We start from the raw sequence: 25524 nt of genomic DNA, 5'->3' as shown, positions 1-25524 counted from the left end.
AATATTTGTGATGTATTTGAAGTATTTCAACACGTTGGACAATTATTATTATTTTATTAGGTTTAATATATTGTGCATTTTTTATCTCTTCTTGTCGTCAATTTTCGTTTTGTATTTTCTTGTGTGCAATAAACTATTAATGTTGTAAATGCGAATGTAGCTCTGTCTGTATTTTACCTTTTACCCGCTTAAACTGCTGAAATTTGGTACAGAGATAGTTTGAGACCTAGAAAGTAACAGAATGGTTTCTATCCCGAAAAGCATCTTCTAAGTAGATGAAAAGGAGATAAAAATAACGTGCCGCGGTAACCGAAGTCCCCGCGGGCAAAGTTGTGGGTGGAGAGCTAATAATAAAATATTATAGCAACTTCAACCCACGTGCTAATTATTTTTATCACAGCGATAAATAGTATTGTGCACTTACTCACTCTCCAGCAAAAAGGTTTTTTATATAATATAGGGCTTGTAATGGACAGTCCACAACCATAAAACAACAGTGCCGTTGAAGTCTGTCAATGGGTTCAGTCATTGTAAGGATCACCTAGATTATTTTAATATATTAATAAGAAATAGATACAAGTTGCCATGGTGACTGCAAGTTGTCTTCCGACGACAGACAGAGCCGCCAAACTAATGAGAAAATATAGGCGGAAGTTTATATATAACGGTATACATGCATAAGTTACCCGCTGACTAACTCTGCGAGGGGCGAATATCCCTCACTTCTGTATCTCAGCAGGAAAGTTTCTAAGAAATATTCGCTCCTCATTTAGAAACACAACTTTTAGATCAATTTATAAATGATATGTCCCTCGTGTAAGGAATTTGTCTTTTTACCACTCTGCTCTGTTTGCTCCAATATTGACGTGATTATTGGCGCGATTGATGTGGTATTATAAGTTTACCCGCTACTAGCTGGCAGGTGAACAAGTACCGTAAACGGACGGCGGTATAATTTACTACGACCTACGACCCGTTGCGACCTGCTACGACCTACTACGTTATGCTACGCCGTAGCTTGGTGTACGGTGTACAAACCGCTTTGTTTACGGCTCGATGTCAACGATGTCAGAATGCAAATGTGTTGGACGTCTCATAATAATATTCTAACTATATTCAACTACTCGTTCGTTACGCTATCATCTCAAGAATTTGAATAACAAAGAAAACTGATAAGCTACGCAGAATAAATAGGTATTGTTATCGTTTTTGCAAAATAAAGACGTCTTTTCAACTCTTTATTATCTTGTACAACCCTTGTAATATGAATATAGAAAAGATGCAAATCCAATCAACGAACCGCCTTGCATACTTCTACATTTATTAATCAATGTTTTACTGTGTTTGCTGTTAAACCGTGTTCTAAATGACTAACAATGGCTACGATATTGTACACAGTGTATGGTTACGTGAAAGCATATTATAATGTAGGTGTGCGCTGAGCACACGTCCTTGTCACTATGGCTCCGTCGGCTACTTTGCATCATAATCGAGTTCCCGCAAAGTAAAACAAAATCTCGTCGTAGCATTAATATTCAGCGATAGGGCCCGACGCATCGCCGCCAGATTGACGTTTAACATGCAAATTGCAATCTGGAAATCTAGCAAAATTGTGTGAGACTAAATATTTTCGACATTATTAATTCAGGACACAGTTGTTTGAATCGGTTGCCAGAATATAATTTAAATGTTAAGCGAATTTGTGCCACTAACGCCAAATTAGAGTGGGGCTGGTATCCGGTGGGGATTTCGGACAGGTGCGTAGTTAGTCTCGAGTACTCATTTGTTTTTCGAAGGAATTTGATGTAACATGGCCGGTTAATTGGTCGGAGAGTGTTGGGGGAGTGTGGGGGGACGTCTTGTCAGCTGAGCGGGGAGAGTGATGGATACCGAGAATAAATCAGGTGGCAGCACTCCTCCAGGGATGACCAGCTGCGTCCGTAATGTATTGCTGAGGTCATTCCGTTCTTTCAGCTTATTGCTCGTCGCTGCGGAAACTGCTGATAACGACAATTGTCCGCAGTGTTCTTATTTTACTTGTCATTTAGGTCAGATGTATTCACCCACTTCTTCACGTTTATGTAACAACTGGTTATTCATTTAAACTTAATATTTATCGCTTCTTAATATTCAGATCTATTGGAAATATAATGGATTTATTGAAATTCAAAAGTAAATCTACTAATAATCTACTAATCAAATTCAACCTCGATAGAATCAAGTTTATCGTCACCAATTAACGGCAGTGGGTTGCATTAATACTATTAATCCGCATGTCGCCCTTACAAGACCATAGTACGTACCCCTTTCGGTACCCTAAAGTTAATTTAGTAAACGAAAACAGAGACGTTCGCACTTTGTGAATAATAAGACATCTCCCTAATGACGAAATCACGTGCCAACAGACTAACACCCTTCGTTGGCTTTGCTTAAAACAATGTAATAATAACATCAATATGACAGATATTACACTGAATTCACATCGTCTGGTTTGGAAGATCGTGATAGTTGAACAAAAGCGTCATTGTGTTGTGTCAGAAGGGATTTGGCGCACTATTAAATTGTATATCTACTGTTTTGCACGAAAATATTAAGCTCAGCCAGATCACGTGGGATTTGGAAGCTTTGAAAAATGTTGAGTGAAAAATAACTTAGTAACGAGTATTAACTTCTCCGTCGCTGTTTATAGGGTTTCAACTAAATATTGTTAAAAATACAAATACCTAAACGATTGAACAATGAACAATAAATACATTTTGTGAATTTCATTTTTATTCAAATAAATATGATTCTAATAACCACATACAGAACATCCATTATTGCACATCGCAGCATATAGGACATCACATACCTAATGGACTCCGCTGAAACTTATTTTTGCTTTAAACCGCGGCGCAGTAGAAAACCTGCGGGATTTTCGATCATACGTAATAGCAAACAGACCGGAGCTTCCGCAGTACAAATATAAACGGGAAATGATTCATTCTGAATTTCGACATATGCTCGAATTGAAAGGTCGGCTGCGACTGACGTGTTTTTAATTACCTACAACCGCGTCCGCCGGCTCGGTCCATATTGAACTTCTATAGTGGACAATAAATAAGGAGAGCTTCGAACGTTCTCGTTTAAATACTGCCCGGCTTGCACTGATTGCAAACCAGTTATGAAACTGGACTTCATAAACCGTTTACCTTCTGCTATATGTAAAAACATTCTCGAACCACCAGACCGAACATAATTAGTTTCAAACTCAAATCGCTCTCAGCGATGTTTTGAGTGTCCAAAACGCATTTTTTTTTTGGGAAGATTATTTAATGTGATGTAGGGTAGGTAAAATGTTAGGTATTTTAATTACCCCAATCTTGATCGAATCTCCGTGCGAGCTTGATTGAATTTCCGGACGTGGCTATCGCCGTATTTGCGGAGCGTTGTGGCCGCCCCCGTCCCGCACCCCGCGCTCCCTGTGACGTCACCACCCCCGGTTACATTTATTTTTTTATTATTATCAGCTACGTTAAACAGCCGCTAATAAAGTCTGCTCTACACTCTTTTGTTGAGGCGAAGTCTGCTATAATACCTACCATTAAAGATACATTTTCCTTTGAAAATTCGCCAAGAAATATAGATTGAACATGGCCTAGCACTATTAAATATACTTAAGGTTGTTTTTTAAATAAAATAGGCTCGCGTTTGACTACAATCTCACCTGATGGAAAGTGATGATGTGGTCTACGGTGGATCACATTTACCTAGCAAATACCTAAATTCACTCTAGCCGTGAAAACTCCCAGATTATAAAGAGTTGGAAAAACAGAAATAGACGATGGAAGACAGTTCCAGTCCTTTGCTGTTCGCATCAAAAAGGATGAGGTAAGTATTGAAGTTTAAAAGTTAATGCCAAGCTTAATATTGTTTTAATACTAAAGAAGGATTTTATTTTAGGGGCCATTATTATGTATGAAATCTAAAAAAAAGGTAAGTTCCAAGACTTCGGTTAAAGCGTCTATATTATCGTGTCGGCGAAACTCGTTTTCGTCTAAAAGCAATTCGTCACTTATGTTAGCTGAAATATATCATGTTTGGTAGCAAAACGCAATACTCGCGTTGACTGCGATTGAGATGCTTCAAGGAGGAGGTAATCTCACTCTTCTGGGGTTCTATGATTGATGTGACGTGTAATAAGGGCCACAAGTATTGCAATTTGTTTACCCTTATCGCTTTAATATACCCGCCAAGGCACAAAGACAGGTTTTCGTATCGTATTTTATGCCGATCAACAATACCGACCCAACTTCACCGATAATTGGAGAAAAACTCCCCGAGGAACCAATTTTGCTGGCGGTGCTGCATATAAAAGGTAGTGTAGAGTCAGCATATAAATAAATTATAAACGATCCATCATTTTCCCGCGGCGACAAACATAACAGAACACATTACTGGAAAGATTTCTATTTTGTGGGTTTCACTGACGCGTGATGGATTGTTTCAATGTGAATCGGATTCTTGATTGTCTATGCGATAACGTTACCATAAGCCATGACACGGTAGCATTAACTATTATCTGTTCGAATTTTGAACCATTAAAACAAATGACTACCACGACTATGGTGACTATTAAAGTTGTCAGAAAAGTTCCTGACTATAATATAAAAACATTCACCCCTCGCTCTGTTCGACCCAATGCGAGCTGTAAAATGAATAACGGTTACAAATTTTTCATCTAGTGCAATTACTAGGAATACATTTAGGCCAGCTTATAAATAAATTATTTACCCTACTGAAAAATTACCTTATTATCTTGGTGGACAGAAAACAACAAGTATAAGGAATGTATAGAGAATTAAACATTATGTATTTTTTTATTTTCTATTTAAATATAACGAACGCACAAAAACTTAACAATCTCTATATATACGGCACAGGCCTCCCCTCGACCAATCTATTTGGGGTTTAAGAGGGAAGACTAGTCTCCACGAAGGCTGTTCTATAACGAAAGTACAAGGTAGTGCAAGGAAACAAATGAAGTGATGGTCGCTTCTCGTGTGTCTCTAGCACACGTAGAGTTGCTACTTATATTCAACTTATATAGACACAATAAACCGTCTTCGATATCCCCCACAGTGCTTCCACTTAATGAAGTGTGCAGAAGTGTCAATTAGGCCGTTGCCTGCTATAAAAATACAACTGCACGGCAAATAGCAATAGTTACGGCAGTGTACAACCAGACGGCAATAAAGAGCATCGCGTTGTCATAGCAACGACTATGGGCTAAACCTCTGTACGTTCATATTTTTAATGTACCTATATTCAGAAATAGTAGACAGTGAGAGCGACAACTATTTAGAATATTGCAATGAGTAGCGAATTGATCGAATACCTAGTGATAGTGTAATATGACACACCTCATGGTTGTATAATCTCAGTTGAATTGGGTGGAGTCTTTATGTAACGTGGCTTATTGTAAATTTGCTTCAAATTAAATAAGGAAGCGCTGAGAGCCCAGAAAACTAATTTGACACACCATAATCCTTTAATACAGTAGTAGTGATACGCTCATAATCTTACGTGTGTTTCTCGGAATGTAAACCGGGCGTATAGAAATAAGAACGTCAGTCGATACGCGGCGCCTTACCCGGCACGTGTCCGTCATAAACCTGGTTTTACTAGGACGCCCGGACACCCCCGGACGAGGGGGCCCAGCACCACGGCAGTAAAAGTAACAGACTTTTACAATCCCGCATATCTTTTGTAAAGCAGTATAAAGATCCCATCGCGTGACTGCAAACGGAAATATTAATTTTACTTTCATCGGTTTTTGAAGACGAACAACTTCAAAATAGATTGAACAACTTCAACGAGTAATGAAAAGAGAAAGGTATATTTTAATTTGTTCAACATACTTCATTTGCTCTTTCCCCCGTGCACTTATGACAACATACGTAATATTAAACGCAAACCGCCTCAGATAACATTGAGGTACCAAGAATTTTCATCGCTGTCGTCTTGCAGACCGCCTTTGCAATATAGCCGTGACATTCTCAAGACAGAGACAACACAGTCGACTGATACGACGTCTGACCTTGGTTAGAGAGAAACAACTAAACTTTAACCGCATGTCTTAAATTTTATTGCATTCCCCGCAAGCTCAGACGCTTAAACTTTATTGCTCTGGGATTAAAGTAATATTTGCAGCGACTAAATGATGTCGAGGCAATTTCGTGATATTAAAAGCTGTCTATGTGGAGGCTCAGGTCAATAGTTTGGTGTACGGTGGATGTTTGCGCGGTATAATCGAGCTGGGAACAAGGAACTTTCTATCGTTCACATTCTTACCCAACGACGTGCGATAACAGTCCGTTCCTTTTCAACTATTCGCCGTAACTGCATAGTTCGGCGCCTTAACTGTCTGCTAGCTTTAACGATGCATTACAAGCAACAAACTTCAGGTAAGTACCTTCACGACCAAGTTTTAGTTAATATATCGTGAGGCTCAACATGAATCTAGAACTGTACAATCTTAGGCAATTCTAAAAATGTTCGCTCAAACTCGAAAACATTTTAAAATAGTTTTTGAAGTATGTTAGTTTTTCAACCAGTGCTACCTGTAAATCAAATCAAATCAAAATCAAATATACTTTATTGCACAGAACTAGAATTTCAACAATCAGACATAACACATGAATACAGTACAATTTGGGCGGCCTTATTGCTCTAGAGCTAAATCGTGTGTTGTATTCAAACTACTTATTTATACAATTTCAAGGGAATGCGCTATCAAGAGTATTATTTCAACTGAGAGAGTTCGAAGCACCTATGTTAAAGTAATGAGAAGTTTGCTCCTCTCAGCAGTTTATGTACATAAGTAGGTACTAGGGTATCAATACGGTGCAGAAGTTCACGCTCGAATGAGTTGGCAAAATTTCTCAGTGAGACGACAGATAGCTCTGAAAGACGCCCAGCAAGCGAGAGCCGAAAAGGGATCGGAAAGTGCGCGCCCGGTGAAATGCATCCGCTATTGGTGTCGTTTCCGTATGCATTCGGAACATATCTTTGTCGCACTTCACGGAGACCCAATATGTTATTTTACTCGATAGCGCCTACATGTGCCGTCTGCTGTGAATTTATTTCCGCGTTATCAAAGAAAACCGTCGAATTGGCATATTTTATCGCTAGCGCTAGAAATATTCGATTGCTGCGTCTGTTACAAACGTAAGTTGTATTGGTGCGACTGTCAGCGCGAGTTAAGACGCGCGAAAGGGTAGCACTCGATCGATCCACTCACACCCTCCAGATATGATTAGCAGCTAATTGAATCCCGGGGTGAGATCCGTGCAGTTTAGTTTTCCAATTTACGACTTTCCTTTTCCTCGGGAGAGTAAAAGGGTTAAATTTAATTATCTCCGCGTCGACAACCCTCAACTAAAACTCACAAAAAATGGATGAAATTGCATCTCAATTTGAGTAAGGTTCATTATCCTTCTGGATCCCATTATATCGAGTTCACAATATCCTATTCGCAAATATCTGAGAAAAGATGACTCAATTCATTACCTACTGCAAATTGCTATTTGATATTCCAAAATAACAACATTCTTTAGACAAATATTTGTTATAAAGTAGACAGTTGCTCAAAGCAGTAAAAGTTTCGTTAAGAATCCTTCTTTGATTAAACTCTGTTTAGAGAATGAAAAAATATTTGCTTTCGCCCCGCGGAAGAAATACAAAGTACAATTTCTTAAAGATTTATTACTTTACCCCTGTGTTTGGCCTCAGTAAGTGGACTTTCCATCAAGTTAAAGCAATAAATAAAAAAACGTTCTTAGTAAGTAATTAAAAATATATAAGGTGCCATTATGAAATCAGTGGTGTTAATACATACCTGCCGATCGTGTCAGTCATAGATAATACATATAATTTTAAATGTTAGTCAGATCTTGGTGTCTTTTCGCACTTACGAAAATATTAACGTGTAATGTAGGTACATTACCAATAAAAATATGAATATTATGCATACCTACTTCCTAATACCTTAATTATTACAATAAACTATGATATGATACGGTTTATAGTGAGTTATTCGCAGGGAATACCGACCGTGTCGTAAGCTTTGCTCATCGTACTCCAACGAAATTAGAAGATGTAAATTCCTACTCGAAAGCCCCCCTGTTGGACCGCCCATAGTTTTATTGCTTTAATCGGGTGACATTTTTTGCGTGGAATTTGTTGATAATCACTTTCAAACCTCGAGTTTGTATTCCGTCGGCAATCCACTCCCCCGTGTTGCGAATTTGATAATGAAAGGGGCCCACTTGTGTGCTGCAGAGATAATGTAAATAAGTATGCAAATTATACACAAAGTTCCATTCAAATGAACCTTTGCGGCTCTTTAAAGTTTAGCCAAAGCCAACTCTGCCGCGATACAGTTGCGGCAAGATCAGCGCCCTCGCGACGTATGAGGGAACGAATTTGAATATTTAGAAATAAGTTACATGATGTACAAACAGCAACGGATTCATGTCGGGAAAGTTTTACTGGTAGTCTGTTATAGCATTAAGAGTCTGGAAACAGGATAACAATAGCGGGTAGAGCTCTTTTCTAATGTGAATAAAGCCGAGGTGAGACGTGAATAAAAATAAATGGAATAATTTTGCACTGAAAATGTAGGGTGACGTCATTGACGACTCGTGGAGCATGGCTGGAGCCACGGTTAGTGAGGAATGTGTAAAATATTTTCGATGTAAGTGAAATTCGCGCGTGATACCGCGATGTGACGCCGCCATCAATCATTTATCCGCGAGTCGCTCCGCGGTACCGAGGAAAGCTCTAAACCGACGCCACTTTGATAATGTATCACGTTTAAAACCGACTTTAAAGGTTCCCCCTGCCTTTATTGTCGGATGAAAGAAGCGTGCAAACAAAATAGATTGATACTGGATCTTGATAGGCGCATATTGAGTTTTATTTTCACAAATTTTATCTGCACAAAGACATCGCCGCCTTTATAGGAAAGAAGTCCCCGCCGTTTGAAAGGAAAAGTGTATTTCTTTTTTTTATTTGGTGAATCTACCGAACCTTGCGGAAGTTATGAACTTTACTGAGGTATCAAATACCTGGTCTGGAAATAAATCGTCGTCGTAGCGAAATCGGATATTCAGGGATAATTTAAATAGATTAAATAAAGGGAATTTTATTTTTGTTGTCAATCTTTACTTTATAAGACTTGTCTTAGAGCTTGTGCTAGAGTTACAAACTTGTTATAAAAATAAAACATTGTATTTATTAACCTCTCGTTTCAGAGTATGGATGCAGAATAAGATATTGCATGCAGTCTCTGTTCATTTTGCCGCGTCGTCATGCACTGCACCGCTTCGTGATACGTATCATTTTTCCGTAACCGCGATCCAATTTGTGCCAGTCTCGCGTAACGGCACCCAGTAGAACAACGCATGATAAACCGTCATTTGGAGCTCCCGCGATCCCTTCACTTCGGGACCAACAAATTGGGTTATCAATCAATATTACTTTCATATCTCCAATTTATGTGGAAATTCTTTATCTTTCGCAAACAAAAACAAGCGTTGCCGCCGATCATTGGTGGGGAAAAAAAATGGAAATTGTTTTCCGATACGTTTTTCTTATGGAAGAAATTTTAAAACGTCGTTAACAAACCGGCAGGAATGTCCGTCTATAAAGGTGTACAGCTCGTTACTTGGCATTTTCTTACAATCCCGGCGAGCAGCGCGGGACAGCGCTCCTAATGGACCAATATATCAAATAGGATTAAGTATAAATGAGAGTAGCGCAACTGCCTGATACTTTGTTGTGCGACATGACTGGAATAGATAACGCGGAATTGATTGTTTTATCAGTTTTACAAACGTAATTTTGAGAGAACATCTGTTTGTTGTGGGAAATCGATTTCCTTTTTTTCTGTAGGTCTACATCCTGCTTCATACATTGCATTATTTTATCAACTACTTATCTAACAATAATTCCATTAGGTATATTAGGCACGAACAGATAATCGTTCTATAAATACGTAAATACTTATATGACGCGACATGAAAACAGTATGCAATATCCAAACTTTTCCTTGCCGTCCCACACCATGCGTTTAACGTGTTTATGTAGCTTAACTTATTCAGGCAGGAGTACGCAGCAGAAAACGATATAGTAGTTAGGTATAAATAAAACAATATAATAAACACAGTGAGCGGAGTAGCCGGCGAAATCGCATTTGAGGATGTAAGGAGAGTGCGCGAAGACACAACGTCGCAAACGTTGTCGAATTATTCCGCCCGAGCGGGCCCGCGCTCTATCAAAGTAAACGATTTGTACACAGTCTTGTCTACTATCTACGTTTGGGGGAACAAAAGTTTTAGGCACGCTCCCATACTTGTGGAAATATAAAACTTCTTATTTTTCTCCTTTGATTTTTGTTAGGTAAAAATGTTTGTATTGTATTTTCTTTTTGTTATTGTAGGGAAGGTTCGAATAATAATATGTCTATATTAAATAAACACATACTTGAAACAGGCGGAGCCACAAGTTACACCCGAGGGGAAGATGGGTATCCTTTCTTTATGAGAATAATTCAAGAAAATATAAGCTACATGAGACATTCTATGATATTAAATATATATTGGTGCTAATTCCTGTAAATACCATCTAATTTTATTTTAAGTTATATCTGTCATTTTCTTATCCGCCGAAAAGGAAAGGGACGGGTAATCGACAAGCATAAAATTTATGGAACACACGTCAATTTTAAGCACAAATCTAAACCAACCGTCTAAAAATTTTACATCAGTCAATAACCCGACACGTTCATTTACTCATTCTTCCTAAAATTAAGAGCTGTGAATCATCCGTCCCTTTCCTTTTCGACGGATATGAAAATGACAGATATAACTTAAAATAAAATTAGACGGTGTCTCCAGGAATCGGGGCCATTGTCCTTTATTACATACGGAAAATATCTTTGTAAAGAGGCAAATTATTACTTCTCACATCCTTTCTCTCAAATAAGGCAAGTGACGCGTTTAGTGTGCTATCTGAAAAAGTCGAACACAAGAAAAACTTTATCCTAAAAGCTCAGAAAGAAATACGAAGACGTCTGTTTTCCCAGCATATCTAAGTACTTACTATCAAGCCAATGAATGTCGACGGGCGCGTCATCAGGACATTTTCCAGACGTCTGGTCACCGCTTCCTTGATTAAAACTTGGAATAATAAACGACGAAACAATTTTCTCCGAGGACAGCCTCGTCCCTAGAGTGAGCTAATAACGGGGTATGGCCGGGTAAAGACTATGATTGTCTGTCTAGTTTGAACGACGTTCTTATTCAAAATGCATTTATTGGCATCCAAATATCGTTTCCAATATCATCAAGGGTTAATCAATTATTCTTCTATTGTAAAGCTACGTTCATCATTAAATCAATCATTTATAATAACGATACTTTAAAGAATAGTAATAAATATATTTTTGAGGAATATATGTATAATATTTAGTTTATAATCAACATGTCATAAAGAGAAATAACAGTAGCTGACTGAATAGCAATTTTTAAAGTTAATTAAAATCTAAGTATAATAATTAAAAAAAAAAACAGTATGAACTAAATTTAATTCTTATATTTCGCTAATAACGGCCAGTATTTTACATTATGAATATTTTTTTTTTATACTCTACTGTTGTTATTAGACTGACTTTATAACACAAATTTAATAAGTGTTAAAATGTAAAAAATATAACCACTTACTTACTAAAAACATCTTTTGTGATAATTTTAACACACACACACACACACACAGTTGAAATTTAAACGAAAGCATTTATACTTATTTTATACAACCATAAGTGATGTATAAGTTTATAATGAAAAACATAGCAGGATATATACCAGTGCTGGGCACAGGCCTCCTTTCCATTATGATCATTGCGTTCTAGGCACGCAAGTATAATTATATTTAAGATGTAAGTACACTATTTCTTTGCAACGAATTTTGAATAGTATACCCCTTTAAAAATACGTAAGTACCTATTCAAATAAGTAAGGAAACAGGATTACGGCTGCCAATATTTTAATCCTTTTTCCGTCTACATCTAGCGAGGTTCGCTGGTAAATTGGAAAATTTAATAATTCACGGAGTCGAACATAGTCCACAGTTTTTCCCCCGCACCCGCTAGTCATTAGGGGGTATTCTCTAGTAATACCATGATATCGAAATATATAGGATATATTATTCTTATCCGTTAAGTAGGTGCTTGGGCAGCGTTTGCACGTTTGTTATCTTTGAAGGGCTTGTATGCGGTATGTGTTGCTTAACAACTGCTTGGTGTGTCTACCTAATACGAGTAACTGTCACAGACTAAGCAAAACAATAATACAAAAGAAATTGTAGTAAAGTAATAAAGTATTGTCACATGTAAGAGATTCCTCATGTAACAGTCAAAATTATTACATTGACCTTCAATAAGTTTATCCATGAATATTGCGTTGAATGAATGTATGATTCTGATTTCTGATTGAATCGATCGACCTAATCTCGACTGATGATACATCACTATGCTAATGAACGTCACAACACTTGCCTCCATACTTTGACAGATCTAACCCTTATCACGCATTGAAGCTGGAATGAAATATAATTACTAATTGTACTGAACTAATATAAACTTTGAATTTCGTTTTACTCGAGATGTGGAATGAGAAAAACGAGGGTGAAACAACTTTAAATCGGGTTACGAAACGGAAAATATGTTTTCGCTAAAAAAGACCGCAGTCACAGTCATTGATATTCAAGTCAAATATGATTGTCATGAGTCGATTTTCCCGGGGAAAAGTTTCAAAATAATCCTGATCCATCGTTACATAAAACTTGTAAGTTGTTCGCGTCTCAACGGATAATCGAGTTTATACTTGAGGGCCGCCATCAATCATTTATCCCAGCACGACAAGTCCCGCGCGCGGCCTTACACGCGGAAAAACTTTAAAGTGCTCCGCTACCTCGTACGTATCGCACGCTATTACATTAAAGAGGATAAACTTTGTACGAAAAACAAACACGGGAACGTCGCCGATCGATTAGCAGAATTGACAATGCGTGCTCAATTCCAACACCGGCCGTAACCTACTTCGCTAAGTGTGTTTTGAACGCAAGTGTTGATACAAGCTCAGTACGTGCCAACTTAACTAAGTTAATTGTTCCAATAGTTAAAGAAGGCAAAAATTTTATGAAACAATCTAGATATATTTACAGGCAATTTTGTCATTTAAACCTCTTGTCAGTTCAAACCATAGAAAATATAAATCATTACGTGTTCAGACAATGAAATTATCAAGTAGACTTCATAAGTAGGTATCCAGTATATGTGGGAAAAAACATTCGCAATTTAAAATAGAATAAAATGAAAATAATAAAGCAAAACCCGTGGATACTCAAATAATAGAAAGCAAAGGAGAATGGAATCAATATGGATACTCATAGGAGTGTTTTATGAGCACTTGAGTGGTTCGGGAACGATGTTTAAAACTCGGGCGGGGCGTATCGCGGGATCGAGTGCGTCCTCAGACTCGACATGACAATGTCGGATTTGATCGAAGCTGAGGACACTTCGATGGGTGGTTACAAGTTTATGAATACGCTTATACTACATTGTTTGAACTGGCTCCAGACATATGGAACAATTTATACCAAAATGCATTTCATTGCCACAATGTGATCCTTTATCCGACGGAATGCCTGGTAAAATAAAGAACAGCTCCAGTCGATAGCTTCTCTCTACAGTATTAATTAATATAAGTACAATGAAATAATTATATTTTGTCTGTTGATCTCCTCATAAAAATAGATGATCATTTGAATTCTTAAAAATTACCTCTCACCTTAACTAATTATCAAAGACCGTTATTATAGACGGAAGTCTTACAATATTAAGTCGCTTCCCTGGTTAAGTTTCCCCACTCAATATCCAACAGACTATAAATTTCCAATTTAAAAAATAAAAATACAATTACGCGAAGCACATTTTTCTCGTAAAAATATTATATTGCGGAATGAAAATGTCTCAAGATCTTCTTTTAAGTCCTTTAAATGAAACAGTGGAGTGCCGACAAAGAATGCTCTGAGTTATATCAATTTTACCGCGATGTTAAACGGAGTAATAACATTTTTATTTCGCCATCAACCGTGGAAATAAACATAGGTACAGAAAGCGGTCGCTGTCCGCACTCAAATGAAATTGCACAACTGTACCAAGCGGTAACCACTGATATACATATTTTTACACGAACGAAGTAATTTGCTCAAAGTATTCAATGAAAAGACGCGGACGTTTTCGGAAAATAATTTTCTCTTGCAATTGGATATTTTCGTGGAACTTACTCTTTGGTGTGCTACTCACGATAATAATAATGCTTTTAGAATGAAAACTTTACATCGAATACTACGAAATGGTAATTAATACCTATTTGTTCTGGAGGCTCGGTGCCTACCGAGCCTCCATCTAAGCCTTTAGATGGATGGTATGGGCACGGTTTCGTAGGTAGTTTTAATACCTACCTACATGTTTTATTGTTAGCTGTAACAATTGTGAGATTTCGGCAATATTTGTGTTATTCTGTTATTCATTTTACTCAAATGTGTTTTACATTTATTATTACTTAATCATGAACGGCCTCCGTGATCCAGTGGTTTGAGCGTAGGGCTCCGGATCCGGAGGTCCCGTGTTCAAACCCCGGTGGGGACAAACCACAAAAATCACTTAATGATCCCTAGTTTGGTTGTAGAACATTACAGGCTGATTGTCCGAAAGAAAGATGATCCGTGCTTCGGAAGGCACGTGAAGCCGTTGGTCCCGGTTACTATTTACAGATGTAAGTTAGTAGTCGTTATATGAGCCATGTCAGAGGCCTTTGACGACTCAATAGTAACCCTGACACCAGGTTTGATGTGGTTGGAAATCAACCTCACAACCCACACGATAGAAGAAGAAGAATTTTACTTAACCCTTTCACGGACAGAGATCATGGGTCATTGATGGTTCATAATAGGTAATATGACACCTTAGAATCGGAACGTCATTAGACGTTCTGTCCTTGAAAGTGTTAATAACAGAAAAAATATAATACTAGCAGTAATGCTTATACTAAAATCTTTATAAAACCTAATATACTACACTTGATACATCAACTACATAACAAAGTACTGTCAACAGCCACAAAATCATTCGGTTGTGTACACAAAATTATAATCAGTTGCATTATTAACTAACAAGCTGTACTAATTAGTGCCAATAATGACAATGTGCTCCCTAATGAAACCAAACATTCTGGACACCAACTAGTACCCACACCATACCTAAGGGATTTACTTCATTATCAGAATAGTATTTTATGCAACAGTTGTATAAGAAGGGTCAAAAAATGCGAGTGGCGTGAGTTGCGATGTGAGCCTTGGCGAACATCGCAATAAGAGACGCCACGAGCATTTTTTGACCTAGTTATACAACGTTGCATACAATACTTTTTCTACGACGACGTAATTTTAAATGAAACACAAAAATTTTCCAACTTATTTTCCAACGCGCGGGAAAATGGCGGCAAATGTATACTTTTTTTTTATAGTATATCTATGGCACCAAACAAAGTAAAGGTGCCAGTTTCCAGGTCAAAAAAAAAAAAACAACAACAATGCTTTTTTGGCGACATTATAGTACAGTTACACTTTGTAAACAATGCTTTTATAGGCCATAGAGCATACACTTTTTCAAAGAGTTTAATTATGTATGTACTTATATTAGACTTTTTGGTTATTTAAATGCCAGATTAAAGTAGAGGAGTAGAAAAAATATATTATTTCACAACCATAGCATTAGCTCACGACTATGTCCCAATGGGGTAGTCAGAGATACATCCATCGTAAGTAAGTACCCACACCTCGAACTTTCTGTTAGATCAACGTAATAGGTGTGAGCCTTATCGCCGTCTGTAATAGTCGAGTAAGTGTAACTTATTGGTGTAACTTCCTTACATAAGCAGAGAATAAAATGTTCAGTAAGTACTGCTTATTGAGTATTCCGGTAAAAGTCAACTGATGTGGGTTTGTGTTTTTTTTTTCTCATCTATTAGCTTTCATCGTCTTTATCATGACGCTTCATTCTTTTATACTTAGCATTATATATTTTTGAATTCACAGAAATTATATTTCTAATATGTTGGACCATTATACTTTTTATGGGCAGTGAGCCCATTGCCTGACACCATATCGATAATCTTATCCATTTTAACACGTGATCAAAAATGGTGGCATCTATAAGAGATTAGAGGGCGTGAGTTTACATAATATGTATGTATGTGGTTGTTTGGAAGAAATTGCCAACTGAAAAATATAGTGGTCTGTTGTATTTTTGACTCAATTTCTTAACGGTATGTCATTTGTGCTCAAAAAAGTATAATTTGTATCATACCTACAAATTTCTTTAAGGAAATGCAAACCAAGATTACAATTTTAATAACAGATAGAGATAAGACGGTTGCATTTCGAAGTTGAACTGCAAACAACGCTGTTGAGAAGTAACAATGCTAGGTAAAAATTAAATGACGTCTCCCGGGACGGTTCAATTTCCAGCGAGCCAGTAGCCAGGCTGAAGAGGCGACGCAGCGCAGCAGGGCTGTTGCGAAATTATATTGCGGAGCGGCTGCGAGTTGACTTGCTTTGCGCACCCCGGTAGGGATGCCGGCGCGACTTTTGTATGTACATTACATGCGACTCTACCTACCCTAATAGGGATTCAAGTGTGAGTGTCAATTTTAGGATGTTTTAATTATAACGCAAGGATTGGAATTACTTTTACTAAGGATTACTAAAAAGATGATATATTATCTTTCTTCTACAGGGTGTTAGTGACATCATAACGAAAACTTTGGGGGACGATTCGGAGTAAAATATTTAAAAGCACACAAGAAAACCCAATTGATATTAACTCAGAATCATGGTCTGAATCATCTTCTTCAGTATTCGGATGTCACTAACACCCTGTGATGTACTATACTTTGTGGAGGAATTAACTTTTACTTCTTACTTACTTAAGACTGTGAAATGGATTCATTGTTTAGACTAATTAATTATTAAAAAAATATAATGTCTCTTGCACTTATTGCACTTACTTACTGTACTTAAGGAAATATCCTTGTGTAGTGCATTTTAAGTTTAAAGGTCAGTTGCAGTGTTATATTGTACGTCGTAAATAACAGCATGTTAATTAGCGGCACTAAAAATGGCCGCGGCGGCCATGTAAGTGGAGCTAGGAGGACAAATTAGAGGGAATGGAATATAGTTTACTTTAAGTTAAACTTATTACGGTCCTCGAGAAACAAGCACTCGGAGGCTGCCAGGCGCGGGTCAAGTGCCCAATTTGTCACCCGCGCGCAAACTTCCGACTACTTTGGCCCGGCCCTGTTCGATTCCATTAAACTTTCAAGACCTTTTGAAGCTATTTTCTTGTTTGAATCAAAATTTGCCTAATTCATTCCAGGCCTACCCACTTCAATCTTAGATGTGGCTTGGCATCTCGGTTAAATCTCAAACACGAACCGAATTAAGACAGAGTAAACACGGCTATAACTGACGCTTTTATACGCGTCACCCGATCGCGCAAAGAAACAAATCCAAATAACTCCTCCGGGACACTTACAATGCGCTATCATAAAAATTAAATTACAGTAAGAGTTTCTCTGTAAGTGCGCGCCATTTCAGGAAGCGGCGCGGGCGCGGGCGCGGGGCGGAGGGGCACGCCACATCAAAGAGCCTCAGCCTGCCCCGACTCTCCTTCAAATCAAATTTAGCAGCTTTCTTCTTTCGTTACGGCGCCTAAACGCGACTGAGTGTCTGACCCATGGCTGCACACCTGTCTTTCAAACGAGGGATACAAAAAAGAATTGCTTAGTTTCGGAAAAGGCGCGAATACGAGACTTAATGAAAACAAAGCGAAGTGTAAACAAGAAAAAACGTCAAAGAGACTTGCAAAAGGAATTAAAGTCTGAGTTCTTTATGTACACGCGCCTCGGGCATAGCAAGATCAAGTGGCTAATTTGTCAGCGAGCAAACTTGGAGCCGCGGCGGACTTGTGCGGACGGTGCAATTCGATTAAACTTCTGCCGAAGTACCTACACAAGAGCGGCCTATTTAACGCAGCCTGGCTGTACATTTACGGCGGAAATTTAATTAGCCAACTCATCAGCAGTGCGGAGTGCGGGCTGGAGCCGTGTGTGGTGCGTGCGACGAATCTGCACCCTTTTCTGCTCCCCACATTTTTTACATGATTATAGGGGATTTCATGAAACAAGAGCGTATCACATGGATTCATATTACAGCGTTTAACAAAGAAACCTTTTCATAAAACTTAGATTGGCGAGAAGTTTGTTCGACAACTCTGTTGACTAGTCAAGTGCGGTTAAAAACCAAATGATGCTAATTCGAAAACTTGTAACAGACAGTCCGTCCTTCAGAAAGTCGACAGCTTTTTCCTTATCGTCTATCTTTTTCGAAAGAAAAGTGGATATAGTTCATAATGAGTACTGAAGTTGAAGGTTGTGGAGGAGTCTCTAGCGAGTTTTTGTAAAGTGACAATTATTCGCGAAGTCAAAGTTGTCGTAAAATCTAAAAAGTTGATGTTGAAAACTGTCTTGTGGCATGATAATTCATAGGTCCACTACTTTTGCATAAAGTTTCTGAGTAGGTAAGTATTTTTTTTATTTTTGAACAAATATTAACTACAATTTCACCTGATAGTATAAGACGATAAACATGGCTACGCGGTTTTAGTTGGAAGATGATCACCTTCCAGATGTCTATTCATTTTAACCTTGAAAGTAATGGTCTTAGCACTGCCTTTATTGTAGAAATAATCATTAGTTTCCTTCCAAAATTCTATTATTCAATTATTTGTTATGTATAGGTTTTTTACAATAAAATACCAGACAATATTTTGAATTTTTCAGATTTCAATGTCATGTGAAACTTACTTTAATTCATAAAGCTAATTATACGATTAATGATTACTTACCTAAGCGATAAAATGCCAGGTATTTAATGTGTTCCTGTAGTTATTAAATACTTTTAATGTACCTACATTGATTTAAAAGATGTGTTTCTGTTGCAGTTTCTTGTCATTTCTTCTCATCAGTCATAACATCTTGCAAAATGACGTATATTCAAAAATGACAAATTGAACTTCAACAAGGTTATCTATAATAATCTGTTCTGATTCTATTAAAGTAAGCATTTACTGGTTTAGGCGTAAATTCAATGCATAGGTCCCTAATGTGTCGCCATTTTCCCATAACCCTTCTTTGTTAATTCACTAAAGATTGTCACATACCTTCAGATAGATATAGTCGGTCGGGCTCCGCAGGCGCGTCACAGGGTGCGGGCCGGTGTCTCAGCGTGACGTGCAGCGAAGGGCCCCGTGGAGGCACCTCCGGGGGCGCAGGCTCCGGAGGCGACTCACATTCGCGCTCGCTCTGCGCCCCTGAGCCTGATGTACCTGGATAATTATGATTCTGGGTGATATATATTCGTTTTATCCTACTTTCTAACTTGAGTTGACATGTCTCGACGTTAGTTAAAGAACATTTTTCTTTTTAAGCTGTGGTTATCTACAAAAACTGTAAGTCAAACTGTCTTCTGAGAACATTATAAGATAGGTAGAGTCCGCGCCACCAAAGAAGTCCCGAGGTCGCGGCGCTGGTGTCGCGGTATCTGCATAATAATACAGAATTAATACGATTTGAGTTCCAATTAAATTCACGGGACTTCTTTCGTGGCGAGAACTCTACTCACAATTTTCATGAAAGTCATAAGTAGGTACTATAATTTTCAAGCTCTAACGCTCTCTTGCCAATCAAAGGAACTAGAATATCTCAACTACCCAACACGAGTGCTTTGGCTACGAAATTCAGCCTACGAGACGCACATAATTCCACAGATTATACAGCCACGTCTTCCGCGTGCGTCAGTCTTAGCGAAACTATGCGAAGCATCCTTATCAAAGGCATGCACCCGCCTCCATACAACCTTATAACAGCTAGGTGTGCTATAGAATACCTAAGTACAATATCTAAACTGGAATCCGGCATAGCTGAATGTGTGTAATTCCTCTTCCATTCCTTACATTTTGGAATGACATAGAATAATAGTTCTCAGACAGACATATACTTTTGTACGTCTACTAAGTTAGAAGACGGAACATTATCTATTCAGTTCAATGCGACTTACAAGCTTAAGTTATGGATGCTTATTCGTACCATTATAATATTATGATTTAAAGCTAATATACGTAATAATTAAGTATTTGAAATTGGTTTTGTAGTTTGGACTGCGATCTAACTTGTTGTGAATGTGGTCAAGGAAAATGTTTGCTAGGAAAATACTAATTTAACTTACAAAACGATTATTCACATGTTGCAGTCTGGGGTAAATAAATGAAAAGCATTCGGGGTCATGGAATATTGAAAACCTATTATTACCTACCTACTTAGGTACATATTTCTAATAAAACTTTATAACAAACTATATAAAAAATTATAAAAATATTTCTTTACGCGGGTTCAAAATATATTATAGAAATAAAAAATTGGTCTTCATTAATAAAAAATAATATAATGGACATCGTCAAAACTTTTAGGGCTCGACTCGTAAAAAGATTTATTTTTATCGTGTTTAGCATAGACATCTTAGTCATTCGAGATACTATTTTTATAAAGAAAAATGACCAGATACTAAAAAGCGAATTGTAAGTTTTTAATATAATGTTTACAATTAGTATTTACACAGACAACATTGTAGTACTACATAGTAGATACAGACCTAAGTCAATGGAGCTTCCTCCCTCACTATAATAATGTAATGCATTCGATTTTTAAACACTTTTGACTCCTTCTAAAGATATATTTCACGCTTTCGCAGTTAAAATACGCTAAAAATAAGCAAATTTCTGGCATAGAGCAACACGGGCCTCCGGGGACCCTTTGATTTCTGGTGATAGGCATTAGGCGGCATTAAGTGGGCAGCAATTATTGCGCACCTTTTCAACTTAAAATACGTCGACAAAATACTACTAGTGACTGGCAATTCTGTCGGGCACTTTAAAATATATCGACTTAGACAAACCCACAATAGAAAAACAAACGTCATGTTCACGTTTGTTTTTGGGGAGTTCTTTGGGGAGATAAGGTTTTCTTTTCGTCATTGACCATGCGTGTTTGAAACAAGCACGACCCACATATAAAATAATAAAAATATTAGAATTGGAAAATGTCATTATCTCCCTAGCATTATCCAGTTTTTCACAGGATCCGCTTACTTAACCTGAAAATTTGACAGGTCCGGTTTTTTACAGAAACGACTGCCTGTCTGACCTTCCAACCCGCGAAGGGAAAACCAGCCCAATACAGGTTAGGTCACATACTTCTGAAAATGCATTTCTCGGGCATGTGAGTTTCCTTACGATGTTTTCCTTCACCGCTGATCTCGTGATAATCATTTATGGTCCAAACATGAATTCGAAAACAAATTCAACAATAGGTTTAGTAGGCCTGTGCTGGATTCGAACCTGCGACCTCAAAGTGAGATGCAAGCGTTCTACCAACTGGGCTACCACGGCTCTTAGAATATTATTTTTTAGAATATGAAAATGTATGAATTATTTAATGTGTAATTATTTAAATTTTACCATTATTGAGGCATAGGCGTGCGTTTCGCGCGTTGTTGTCGTGTGTGAAGTCCTCTGCGCGTCTGGTGCGACGTGACAAAGTCCCGCCTGTCTCGCCGTTGAATATCTCTTCACCTGAACAAATTTTATAAATAAATATAGGCACAGATATGCTCTTCAAAATAAGAAAGATATGAAGACCAAATTAGAAGTGACAGAAACAACTTTCACTCAGATTGATAAACTATTTTATCAAAACGACACGGGTGGGTATTCTGTTCTCTTAGTGACAACACTACTACTACTACTAGAGCAATAACAAAGTTGCTCGTGAATTATGAAAGGAGCTCTTTGGAAGAAAACAAATGCAATCGTAGAACCTAAGTACCTATTGAAATAATTCTAATAGTAACACATTAATCATCAAGAGATGTATTAATGAATGAAATCTTAATAAGCGCGTTTCCATACTGGCCCTTAAGCGCTGACTTTGACGTAACGTGTACGTTATTCAGTTACCTTTTGAGTTTCTGTTCCTCCGGTAGAAGCGACGGTTGGTACTCTCGTGAGGGAACGGCGAGGATTGTCTTTGAGGACTGCTGACATACCGGGTCTCCTCGCCAGCCTGCGATCCGTATATCCGACGCTGTTCATCTGAAACACCAGAATAACCAGTTATGTTTTTGGAGATTACTAACGTACATTTTCATCAGTCAGTCTTCATCCAGTTATCGTTATCAGTCTTCGATGTTCTTTTTCTATAGGGAGTACTATAAGAAAATTTACTTCTCATTTTAATCATTTTTTATAGTTTGTTTTAAGTTTACGCGGTTATTATCATAATTAAAGCACATACTTAATAACGGGTCCTTACCGCGTTTAAATGGGGATGAGACTCCCGATATTTCGACACTGTTACAAGTGCCATGATCACGGGATGACTGATGAGATTGGAGTGGAGTAGGTAGATCCATAATTTTCTACGGGCAGACATATCTGTCTACCCTCTTTCTTTGCCGCTTGTTTTGTTTTTGTGTATATCCCCATTTAAACGCGAATTACGAAGGCTACAGCCGAAGGACTCAAAAAAAACCAAAACTTTTTAGAATAAATTTAATTAAAACGATTACAATTATTTCTTATTACTAAAAGAGTGCGACTTGATCGATGTGAGAATCAAAAGTGCGACACGAGGTTTCCATGTCCGGGCCGCTGGCAACGCGGCACGAGGCGCTAGATCAGCAGTTCACCGAAATCGATAATTTTTACAATTATGTGGGTCATGACGCAATTCCAATGCATCGGTGCCGTGTGCAATGTGGTTCTTCATCAGCATTTTCCATATGGTTGCCTTGCGTAACACGCGGTAAGAACCCGTTATTATGTGCTTTAACTATTTTTTTATAGTTATAATAATGTACATGTCCCGAATACTCATTCCGCTCTTAGACAACCTTTTTTATATTTCTTATTCAATCATCCATTTAATTAAAACCTGCATCATACATCAATTTCAGTTGCATCATATGAACGAAAACAATATAGCACAAGTGTTGACATAACCAAACAAATGTTTTGAAAGCTTGAAAAAACAGTGTGTTGTTATTAAACCACAGTTGTGTCGGACCATGAACGACTGCTTCATACGGTTGTATTTTGTGCCGAAGTTAGGGCGAAAAGTTTGGAATTTATGAGCCGGTCCGTTTGTGTAGGTAATTCTAAACAATAACAAACAAAATGTGTACGTTGCCCTGAGGTCTGCGAGGCCAGTGAGGCCCGCAGGCGTCCTCACTACTTTGCCAAACACGCTGTACAAACGAAAGCGACTCGTGCAAAGCAATCCTCTGTTTAATACCGTGTTTTGTTTTTCTTTGTTTAATATCATTACTTTTTCAGGCATTAACAAATGCCAAAACCACACGCCCGTTAGTAATGAGTGCAGGTGCTCAAAGTTTACGTTCAAATAGTATAATAATATAACATCCGTAATATACTAAATAATAATTTCTTTGTCCAAACAACAAAATCATATCACGCGTCTCAAAAGAAAATGAGTTCAAAGTTCAAACAACATAAACAAGTTTACAGATTCGCAAGATAGGTTTTTGACACCTACCTCGAAAATTGTTGCCTGCTTGTTAATATAAGTCCGAAACGAAACGTGAATAAATTCAGAATTCGGAGGGAGGCAACCTACGCATGCCTAACTGCAGCGAAGATTTAAATTTTGTTGCCAAAACGGAAAAAAGTTAAGCAAGAGGAGACGGCGGGATAAAATATTTACGCTCCAAAATAAAAGCTTGATTTTTACTTTATGGTGTAGTTACAAAGTTTTCCCATTTCGAAATCTTTTGGCATCTATAAATGCAATTCGCGGGGTGACTAATTGGAATAGCATTTTTAATTCAAATTTATATTTAAGCCCTTTGCAATTGATGGTCTTTGCAGTGTACCTGGCGGATATTGTAAGTTAGAAACGATTAGATAAAATATGTAATTCCATTGCAGGACATACGCTTCCTCTATTGATGGGAATATGTACCTCCGGAGTATAATCCACGCTGGTTCACTGCATATTGGTAGAGGAGCCGCACCCGAGTTTAATACAGAAAAAACCTGACTGACAATGGAACTAAGAAGTCTATAGCTTGGTGAATAATGTGTCTAGCCATTGCACTACGAAGGCCATAAACAAAAATTTTGACATGTCACGATGTCCAACTGTCTGTGTTCTACTGTGCTTCGGGTGGAGCGACTTTTAAACTTATAGTAAGCTTCTAGTGAAGACTTTAATGTTACTCTCAACGTAGTACCTGTGCCCAAATAGCGGTACGTAATACACGTCTGTTGTCACGAAGAGCAGAACTGAGTGGTTGATATTGCATACGCTGAATAAGTACTAGTCTTACCACCGTCCGATAATTGTTATCGAAACATTGAAAACCATGTTAGCTGCGGTAAAAGCAATAAATTGAATCCGGCTTTAAATGAGGCAAAACTGAAACCGAAGCTGTCTGGCCGTAGTCAGCGGCTACGCAAAACGGTGTAGTTTACCCAACGATTCTGAAAACCAATTAGTATTACAACCCCGGTAAGTCAGTTTATGTAAAACACTAAGTAAATAAGGAATCTGGTCAGCGCTAAAAGCCTCCTGACCGCATATAATTTTGTTATCTATACTTATAATAAATCTGTAGAGAGGTCAATTCTGTACATTAAATATTTTTTCAAAATAACTATCAGGGGGTGATAAGTGGTCGATACTGATGCCAAAAATGCAATCAGTAAAATTTTCTGTCTGTCTGTCTGTCTGTCTGTCTGTCTGTCTGTCTGTCTGTATGTTCCTTATAGAAACAAAAACTACTGGACGGATTTTAATGAAACTTGGTACAATTATTCTTCACACTCCTAGACAGGTTATAGTATACTTTTCATCACGCTACAATCAATAGGAGCAGAGTAGTGAAGGGAAATCCTTTTGTATGAAAAATCTAAACCGCTCAAGTTAGACGTTTGAAATTTGGCATGCAGGTACCTTAGATACCGTAGAGGTGCACTAAGAAAGGAATTCCCGAAATTCCTACGGGAACGGGAATTAGCGGGAAAATCCTTTTGTATGAAAAATCTAAACCACTCAAGTTAGACGTTTGAAATTTGGCATGCAGGTACCTTAGATACCGTAGAGGTACACTAAGAAAGGAATTCCCGAAATTCCCACGGGAACGGGAATTAGCGGGAAAATCCTTTTGTATGAAAAATCTAAACCACTCAAGTTAGACGTTTGAAATTTGGCATGCAGATACCTT

The 25524-nt window shown here is 37.9% G+C and overlaps 1 protein-coding gene across 1 annotated transcript in view; it reads right to left on the bottom strand.

Annotated features, from left to right (window-relative positions):
• The window catches only part of LOC126366442 (uncharacterized), a 148095-nt gene that overhangs the window by 66070 nt on the left and 56501 nt on the right, over nt 1-25524 (bottom strand). Inside the window, exons 3-5 of the mRNA XM_050009549.1 lie at nt 22238-22372; nt 21740-21853; nt 19388-19552 (exon numbers count right to left, since the gene is read on the bottom strand). Coding sequence (XP_049865506.1) covers nt 19388-19552; nt 21740-21853; nt 22238-22372 — 414 coding nt within the window. The remainder of the gene's footprint in view (nt 1-19387; nt 19553-21739; nt 21854-22237; nt 22373-25524) is intronic.

Source organism: Pectinophora gossypiella, chromosome 4, assembly GCF_024362695.1.
Source record: "Pectinophora gossypiella chromosome 4, ilPecGoss1.1, whole genome shotgun sequence".
Lineage (NCBI taxonomy): Eukaryota > Metazoa > Arthropoda > Insecta > Lepidoptera > Gelechiidae > Pectinophora > Pectinophora gossypiella.
The sequence above is the reverse complement of the archived record's forward strand: the minus strand, read 5'-3'. Positions and strand labels throughout refer to the sequence as shown.